The sequence below is a fragment of the Lissotriton helveticus genome, chromosome 11 (genome assembly GCF_964261635.1).
Source record: "Lissotriton helveticus chromosome 11, aLisHel1.1, whole genome shotgun sequence".
NCBI classification, from domain to species: Eukaryota; Metazoa; Chordata; class Amphibia; order Caudata; family Salamandridae; genus Lissotriton; species Lissotriton helveticus.
Genome location: NC_136072.1, coordinates 802,906,226 through 802,916,243, shown reverse-complemented (window position 1 = coordinate 802,916,243; position 10,018 = coordinate 802,906,226). Strand labels below are relative to the sequence as shown.

Here is a 10,018-nt window from a genome sequence, read left to right as displayed (position 1 = left end):
TTTAAATGGTCAGATCATGCAGCAGATCTTGCATTATGAGATAAATATGGCAGAGCCATAATTATATAGAAAACATTTGCAAATTAGGGTATTTTGCCATTCATGTTTGAACTGCTGTTGTGGAAAAAGGGAGAAGTGCTGATGACAGAAACTCCAGGGCTCGGCTATAAATGTCTTGTGCTTCCACATTTTATCGTATTTGTGGCTTTCTATGATTAGAAGCATATCCTACTTTGTGAATGTATTTTAATGTCAATAACTTATTATAACCTTAAATAATAATGTGTATCCATTGGTTGATTAAACTGGGCAGTGAAATGCCAAACAGATACTAAAAATGTAGATGTTTGCTCATTCTGGCCACCCTCTGGCTCCGCCCACTGATCCAATCCTTAGGTTAATCCCCCCTCTGATTCTCCACCCACAGTTCCCCTACTTTCCCCCCCCCCCACTTCGACCACTTTCCTAATTACCTTGTGTGTGTGTGTGTATGTGTGTGTGTGTGGGAGAAAGTTAAAAACACACAGGATGAAGTCTGGTGTGCTTCGAAGCCAGAGTTACAGATCTTGGACAATAATGCCTTCAATCTGAGATCTAGCCATTGTTTGGGCAGTGATTACATTAAGGGTCATTCACAGGAGCCGCCCGAATCAGGGGCGGCTCTAGGCTCATGGTGGCCCTGGACAGGGAGCGTAGATAGGGGGCCCCGGAAGAGGGGGTCCGGGCGGGGCGGAGCGCGGAAGCCAGTGAAGAGGGGTTTGGGGGGGATCAGGGTGTTTGGAAGTCGAACAGAGCCAGAGGCCGCCAAATCCCTGCCAGGGGCCGCCACGCAAATATGTATCCATCCTCATAGGATTATTATATTAAGGATATATATTGGTGTGGTGGCCCCTGGGGTTTGGAGGCCCTGTGCAGGTGCACAGGTTGCATATGCTTAAGGCCGCCCCTGCCCGAATCCTTGATGAACTGTGCAAACACTTCGGGGGTGTGAAGGGCTCCAAACTCCTTGGAGAGGAGACATCTCACGTCTCCTCCCACTTCTTTTATTATTGAAACTGCCGTTGTAAGCGGGGTCACAGCCGGGCAGCGCCTCCTCTGCGCAAACACTTCCCACTCCGGCCCCGGCAGGAGGAAATTCCCAGGGCGGGCTGGGTTTACAATATAAGGAGGAAGGGCGAGTGGCAGTTCGCAGATTCAAGCAAGGGGCGCACACAGACACGCAAGCGAAGGCAGGAAAAAGCAGACAGGCTGTCGGTAAAGCACCTTTCTCTCAGGAAAAGGTGGACGCACAGACCCTCTTCAGAAAGACAAGCGCGTGAGAGAAAGCAAAGCACCCCTCGGAACCAGCAGAACCCAGCCCTTGGTTCTCAGTCAAAAGAAGAAGTCCATACAGTAAGTATTGTGCACGACTTGAGATATGGGTGCTCCAATAGCCCAGCTACTAGGGGATTCATATTCACATACATATTTTAGTGTTTTGTGTATCAAAATCTACATGTTCTGGTGTTTACCAAACCGTTTCACCAGGGAAAACATGTTGATATTTATCTACAGAAAACTGGGAGAAATGCATGTATATATATATAGGGGCTCTCAATTCTAGAATTTCTATCTCGTTCGCCATTGGTATCGCCCCTCTCTGCAAGTGATGGCATTTTGCTTGTATACCTCTTGCCTTCACTGTAAGTGTTTTCAATTCTGCTATAATTCATATTTTGTATTTATTTTTGTTACTTCATTTTTAGCCTTGTTTTTCTGCACATCACAGACATCACTTTTACTTTTTCATTACTTTAAAACTGTTAAGCCTTATTGCAGGTTTGCAAAAATAATAATAAAATGCATGCGTGCCAACTTTCAATCTACTGAATGTTCCAAGGCTAATTATTATATGTAAACGCTGTGTGGGTAGAGCAGTTACAAGTCCGGTAAGAAGGCTTTTAAAAAAATAATGATATTGTTATTGACCTGCAGGACAAAGCAGGCCATTGCAATACAGTGGTGTTTTTTTTGTTTTAAGCCCAACAGCAGGGGCTGCTTCTATTTTCAAAAGCATTTTGGGGACAGCAGTCTTTTCACCCTGTCTACAGTGCTATACCTGTAGAAGGACTGCAGTTTACCATATCTAGTGCAGCAGGTGCAAGTCTTCATCATGTTATGAAGGTATCAAGGAGTGTATGCATGTTAAAAGGACTTTTGGTGACATTAGTTGTATGGTCAGTGGATCAACATATCTTAACGGTTTTGTGTTGTTTATCTGCAGGAACCGCCCAATGTCTCTGGTGACAGAGATGGACGTAGAGCTGATGGAGAGCTACAGGTACTAAAGAGTCCTTACCTTCTGGTGCCTGACTGTAGCGCACAGGTACCAGCCCACCTTCCACTGTCGGTACAGACCTCTTTAGCGAGGAGGTTCCAGACCATTGGAACTTCCATGGGCAGGTGAATGTATGACATTACAACGCATACATTTACAACGCATGCCTTTACAAAGCAGTTTTTACATCGCAACATCCTTTACAACGCACTCCATTACATCGCAAGACACACCATAGCATTTTTAGAAACTACCTTTACAACGCATTCCATTACATCGCATATACCTTTACAATGCATACCATTACAACGCATACCATTACATTGCATTTAAGGTAAGAGTTGGATAGTATAGGGGTAAGAATTACTATTTTAACTCCAGGGGGTGCAACAGTAGAGTAAGTGTTGGATAGTGTAGGGGTACAAATTACTATTCTAACTCCAGGGGGTGCAACAGTAGGGTAAATGTTGGATAGTGTAGGAGTACAAATTACTATTCTAACTCCAGGGGGTGCAACAGTAGGGTAAGTTTTGGATAGGGTAGGGGTACTATGCGTTGTAATGCCTGCATTGTAGTAACATGCGATGTAGTGTCATGCGTTGTAATGGTATGCGTTGTAATGCCTGCGTTGTAGTGACATGCGTTGTAAAGGATGCTGCGATATATTGACTGCGTTGTAAGTGTAGTGCGATGTAATGGTTGCGTTGTAAAGGATGTTTCCCGGGCAGGTACTAGTGCATGAACATTCCTTGCACCGGAAACCATAGACTCAAATTAAGCACTAGACATTGGAAATGTTGATGATATACTTTGAGATCCGTTTGTCACCTGCCGGACACAGGCCCCCATGCCAGTAAAATAACTCGGAGGCTTTATCCAAACCCCATAAAATAGGTGATTGGGTCAATATACATGCAGCAGCGTTCTGAGTTCTGTCCCTGGCCTGGAGGTCTCGAGCTAGGATCCCAGGAGCACGTCCCGTTTCTTCAACGGCGCACTGTCTGTAACCTCCAGGTTACTGCTGCTTGTCTTTGAATCTCTCCATGGCTATGAAAATTGCCACCATTGATTTGGGTTATAATGAAATATATTAATGCTCCAATAAAAAAAATGTATGCAAAGTTACACAAAGTACTAATATTTCTATTCTTTTAATATTTACAGTGAATCTGATGACACCATCTATGAAGCAGACGGTATGTGTGACATGATGGTAAGTGTTTCTGCAGTGCCTCAAAATGTTGTGTGCTTATTGCCTACTTTAATTATTGTAGGATTACAAGGTGATTATATTACGTGAGGGGGCGGAGTGGGGCTGAATTTTACACTCGACACCCACTGGGTTGCCTCTTGGCTCCGCAACACTCCTCTGAGTACTTGATGTGCTTTACAATTCCCTTCATTCATTCATTCATGCCCTCTAGGTAGAACATTTCTTTATTTCACATCCTGAAAATCTGCAATCATGTGTAAAATCTGAAATATTTTATGAATGGTTGGGAAACAGTCTAAATTCAGTATGCAAGAGGGTGAAGGAAGAGGAATGAAGGCTTTAGCATGAATGATCAAAAGTCCCGGCAGTGCACTTTAGATTGAGAGCGTGCACTCTAGATCGGGAGCGTGCACTCCAGATTGAGAGCGTGCACTCCAGATCGTGACCCATGCACTCCAGATCGGGAGAGTGCACTCTCTCCTGGTTTGGAGGCTGGCTCCTCGTTTGAGAGACGCTTTCCTGGCATAGGGCCCTATTTGTTCTTGAAGAGGTACTGCTTGTGTTTTGGGGTGGCGCACTACCGGCCTAGGGGTGTGCACCTTATTTGGAGGTGTAGGCGACAATCCGCATTGTGGGGGCGTGATTCCCAATCAGCCATATTTGAGTAACACACTGCTGTTCTTTTTTTTCTAGCATACTTCCTTTCCACTGGTGCATTTTGAAAATAAGTCATTTTTAGTGACACAGAAGGGTTCTTCCACAACTATATTCCAGTAATAGGGCCCCTCCTGTTGTCATGGGTCTCTTACCACGTCACACACATGCTGTGCCACCAAAGGGCCATGTCAGTTTATCACCCACATCCACTTACCAGGTTCCCACTCTGCTAAGACTCTACCAGGCTGTGCCTGCGACCCCTTTGCCCACTTAGGCTCAGCAATGACATTGGTTAATGAATGACAAATTTGTGTAACAAATGTAACCAGTTTTCATGCATGCTTACCGATCTGGCGCCCTGCAGTGACGTCACAACTGTGCACTGCCCTATTTCTCAGTCAGCAGTGTCTTACTCTGTCTTCGTGCCCACAGGCCTCCAGGGTAGATGCCAGCTTGGGCTCCAGCCCAGGGGACGGCACCAGCTGCAGGCCATCCGTCAGGGTGAAGGTGACCAACCTGAAGGAACCCTCCGCCTTCCGCAGAGCAGTGGTGGTCGTGGTGGCAGTGGAGAAGATGAGGCGAGGGGTGTTCAACGCCGCTGACGGGTGTCACTTCGGGGACAGCGATCTCCTGGAGATGTTTGGAAGCATCCTGGTGGAAGGTGAGATGTCACCTGTAATGGGGGAATTTTACGTCAAGATTAGTGTTAAGTCATTTGTAGATTACTTCAGCAGATTTAGTACAGCAGGTATTTTTTAGCCTTAAAAAATAATGTAATTACTTTTGAATTATAGAAAGAACTTGGATTAGTCTTTAAATGGGCACACTCTAAGTGCCTGGTCAGAGACTGTCAGATATGCGCCGAACACACAGGCTTGAGTTATTGCAAGAATTTATTGTTGCATCTTCCAAAATAAGCACTGCAAAAATAGCGCCTATTATGGGGCCAAAAGGCAAGCCAATGACTCGTGTGACTCTTGTAATATTTTATTATACCCTATTCTTTTCAAACCAGTACTCATACGTGGATCCCAAAATCACTTAATCTCTCATCTTTGTAGATTTAGGCATGACAACACATTGTCTTTACAAAGTCACAAAGAATGTGGAGATTGGTGCTCCATAGTAGACTAAAACTAAAACAGTAATCCAAAACTGATTACTTGTGTGCTATAGTAACTAGATACTTAGCAATCAGTGGTTTTCACGATGCAGGACCATTGGATCTACAAAATTTGAACTGCGTAAAGTTCCACGCAAACAAATCTCCATTCGGGGGGCTTCTGTCGATGGTTAAGGAATATGTGAAGAGGAATTCCAGAATGGGTGGTGTTTTCTGCCACATTAGGGCTCACCTAGGTGCTGAAAGAGGGACTATGTTCTTCTTCAAGGCAGTGGTTCACTTCTGAAGCTGCAGGGCTCCTTTTCACCTCAGTCTGCTGTAGTAAGTAATAACGAGGTCTGGAAGCAGAGTACCTGTAGAAGCCAGCTTTATTGCAGCACAGAGTAGGTAGGACCATCCCCTATCTGACCAGAGCTCCAACTGCCAACAGGGCAGATGGAAACTCCAGAACAAGGAACCCCATAATATTCTAGAGTGCTAGTCAAGGGAAAGAGAGAAGCACTGTACAACATCTGCTCTATAATACTGTATTTCCAAAGAGGACCGGGCTCAGAAGGATTCTTCTCAGCTGCTGGTCCACTCCTTTTCCAGGGGCCTCGCACTCACCAAATGTCTGTCCCGCCTCTTTTCAGATGACATTCACGTCCAGACGTTCGAGCGCACTTTCATGGCCGAATCAGTGTACCGGTATTTCTCCAGCACCGTGCAGCGCATTACTGACACCGACAACAAGTGCCTCGCCCTGAATGAGTTCTCTGGCCAGGCCCAGCTAGTGGCCCTCCACCTGCAGGGGCCCAACGCTGTACGTCAAGGTGAGGAGCCGTGCTTTAACGCATGAAACCACAGATAAGGGCGGGCTGGCACTAACCCGGAAGTGAGACACTTTCTCAAACTGCTATTAACCCCTTGGGCGCGGCCGCGATTCTGCGCCTGTGCGGCACTTTTATTGAGTGGGCGGGTTCATGATGTCCCCCAGCCGTCATCAGCACACGCCCACCGTGGTGCATGACGGCCGGGGGGCCGTCATCAGCATGGAAGGGGTTAAAATAACTTGTGAAGTGAAAGAATGGAATGGGGCACTAGATACACAGTTGTGAGTTGCATTTCAATGATACTTACTGTGATATGTTGTGTGATCTCTGGCATATCACTGGCATTGTTGCCTTCTGTGGTTACATGGGGGTCACGTGTAGTTTGTAGGTGGCGGTGCTGTAATAACCTGGCACCAGGGACCCCTCTAAAGTGGCCTTGCTATTAACCACTATCTCCTCTTTCTCCTCTCCTCTGCAGTAAAGCTGAATATGTCTTTTTACACTTCGCCTCCTGGGGTCAAGAAGCGGCCTGTGACCTTGGGCATCGTGGGAAAACAGCTCTACCTGTCCTGCGTGATGGTTGGGACGAGGCCTGAGCTACGTTTGGAGGTGAGCAGGGAGGGAGCTCCTTACTTCAAGTCCCCACCCCTTCCATGTACTCCTGACTTTGTGTTCCCCAAGGCCTCCTTGTGGTTCAAGGCTCAGAATTAAGCGTCCTCTGTGGTCCTATCTAAATTCTGATATCCAAATTTCAAGTGCTTCATCTCTGACTTTAGCTGTCAGAATGATCTGTTCAGGTTGGCGAAGATGTGAGCGCTATGGAGGTCTGTAGTTGATGTAGTAATATTGTGCATGGTTGGAAAGAAGAAAAGATTGTCTTCCTTGCCGTGCACCCTAAACTGAACCTTCTGGAGCCCTCATAATCCCCCACTATTTCAAGGGATACGCACACCCCAGTTCTCCCTGCGCCAAGAAATTCTCCACACTCTATGTACTGCCTGATCCCCTCTTCAGCTGGAGTTCCACATTTCAGGCATCCTATCCACACCTGGTGGTTTATACCTTCATGCATATGGTTCGCCTCCCCTTAAAGTCCACACATATGCTGCCTGTATCCCCTCTCTGCATCCTGAGGTCGAGAATTCTGATGTGGCCACATTCATCCCCTACAAGTGGTTGCCAGGAGTTCATCAGCTTCCATCCCTTCAGCAACCTTGAGTGCTACCTTCAGATACTCGGCCTCTTCTGAACCCTGTGGACCACTTTGAGGGACCTAATACACCTTCTGCACTCTGCACCTTTCACATTCACAAGCCAGGGACCCGCCTCTTCTGTCCATCGAGGCCTACTCTGCAGGCGCATCAGGATTCCCACCTCACCTTGATTTCCACACATATGAGGTCCACCTTCCCTGTACTCTGAGACCCACATTTCAGATATCCTATAATTCCCACTGCATCCTCAGGTAGACACTTTATCTGCCTTTTTCCCAGGTCCATGTTTTCGTGGCACAGACCTACCATGCCACCTGACCATCTGCACCTCAAACTCTGGGCTCCACACACTAAAGCACGATTACACGTAGATGCACCCGTCACAACTGTTCTAAGGTTATAAAGGACACTATTTTCTACTCCAGGCCCACCTAACCAGATTCCTTTTTTCATCCCACAGGAAGTGAGTGGGATCTTGACAACCATCAAGACCAACCTCCTGCGCTTCCTTTTCTTCAAGGTGGATGCGTCCATCAGTAGCTCTTTCGAGTCATCCTCATGCCCCGGGTGGTTCATCAGCACCTCTCAGATCCCGAACGAACCAGTAACAGTGAGCACCTATCAGAACCAAAGCGCCATCCAGAACTTCAAGCTCTTTCAAAAATAAGAGGCTGCCCTTCGGACACTATCACCGTATGTACTAAGTACAGAGTAAGTGATGGCGACATGGACAGTTCCTATAGCAGTAAGACACTCTAGTTGGACAACGACAGCGTAGATGTATGTACCAAGTACATGTCAAGTTCCTGAGGTTCGAAAGGTTCCCAAACCTGTATGTCACACATATGATTCCGGGGACCGGTTTTGGAGTATTTTCTATGAGATTTTTTATCCAAATGGGACTGTCAGATTCGAGAAGGGGTTATTTATGAGTGGGTGTAGATTCCATTTGTACAGCAGGTGCAATCCCTGGGCCCAGGGACCTGAGGGATCTACTGAACCATGATTACTGCTGTAATTTATAGTTCAAAAGCAGCCAGGTGGGCCATGTCCTTCCAGTAGGCTCAATGACACACTGGCTACGCTACTGTATCCATGTCCAGTAGTGGGGAGCAATGATTTCAAAGAAATTGAAAGGAAAAATCTTTCTGAGCTTTTGACATTGAGAACGTTGTTGGAGCGGTTTCCTAACTCTGTCTCCTGTCAACAAAGACAGAATTACTGACACATTTGGAAGATTAAAAAGAAGTAATGTATACATGTGTATTTTTATAGCGACCCGCTGTGAACTCTTCTATGTATTTGTAACAAACTGTTTTTAATATGTGCTTATTGTTAATATTGTATTTCTAGTTATTTTAAAACAAATAAATAAATGTTCTATGCATGCGGTTGGTTATGAGTTAACAGATTCAATATTGGAGTGGCACATACTAGAGTAATGAATGATGTTTGCTTCCCATTCCTCTCGGGTTCCTAAAGAGTGAACAGTTTGAGGCCCAGGGTTTATTTGACATTGCTGGTCCATGATCTCCTTTTGACCTGTGAAAGAGTCCTGGGGGGAGGACTGATATTAGCCCTCTTGTTTTTAGGTAGATCCTAGCCGCTCTATTGCATTCTTCAAGTGCTTGTCTTTCACTCTCTTGCGCGTGTGTAGCACGCAAGTAAGCGCACATGAGCACATCCTCTGTGACTGCATCATACATACCGTTCTTTTCTTGATTTTATCTCCCGTCTAGCTTATCACCAGCATACTCCCTCTGCTTTATGGATTATCAGCCAGCCATCTCTAAACTTTGCATTCCATCCACTGCAAACATCATGTGCTCCCTCCTGACATCACATGCTGAATGCCCTCTGCTTAGGCACCGAGGTCCAAGGAATTCAAGAGGTTAATGTTGAAAGCAGTGCTGTAACTTAGTGTCTGTGGCATTCCAGTGATGCTGCTGTGTCCCAACCCATGTTGTCATGCCTTTGGTCTCCAATTGGATGTGCCATTCATTTTTAGGTCCAGCCTAGCGGCAGAGCTCATGCGTTGCTCGCTCTGCGAGGCGTGCTGTATTAGGGTATGCACTGGAAGCCACTCCCAGTCATCACCCACATTTGTCATTGTCCTTTATAAATGGTGGCTTCCGATTCATTATGAAGCAAAACCAAAGGGGATGATGGATGGGGTGTTGAACAATGCAAGCACTCCCCCCCAGTCAACTGATCTGGGTTTAATCCATCATCACTCTTTAGCTCACTCTGCCACCCCAGTTGAGACATGGCCATATGCAAATCAGTCTGACCCTGTGCCTCATTGAAACAGTCCAGCCCAAAATGCTAAGCCATGTCTTTCCTGGACCGGAAACAAGCATCCTGGGACCGGTTTCTGGCTAATCAGCTGTCATCAGCCAGGCTAGCTTGAATCCAGTGGCAAAGTGGGCAAGGGACCCACGTCTGGGCATACCCTGCCAACTTAGGGCCAACAAAGCAAAACCAAAGGGAATGATGGATGGAGTGTTGAACAATGCAATGAGTCCCGTGCTCTCCATGCCACTGGAATCAAGCTATCCTGGCTGATGAGGGCTGAAAGCCTGAAACCGGTCCTAAGATGCTTGTTTCCTGTCACAGGAGGACCTGGCTTGGCAGTTCGGGCTGGACTGTTCTCATGGGGCACAGGGTCAAGACTGATTTGCA

The 10,018-nt window shown here is 46.4% G+C and overlaps 1 protein-coding gene across 1 annotated transcript; it reads left to right on the top strand.

The window, feature by feature from the left end:
- Window positions 1–1,180: 1,180 nt before the first annotated feature.
- Window positions 1,181–8,592, top strand: LOC144791970 (interleukin-1 beta-like). Its single transcript, XM_078666831.1, has 7 exons — window positions 1,181–1,392; window positions 2,264–2,320; window positions 3,482–3,530; window positions 4,620–4,848; window positions 5,943–6,122; window positions 6,601–6,731; window positions 7,797–8,592. Exons 2-7 carry the CDS (start codon window positions 2,274–2,276, stop codon window positions 8,001–8,003), a joined length of 843 nt encoding a protein of 280 aa, XP_078522957.1. The 5' UTR covers window positions 1,181–1,392; window positions 2,264–2,273; the 3' UTR covers window positions 8,004–8,592.
- Window positions 8,593–10,018: the final 1,426 nt, after the last annotated feature.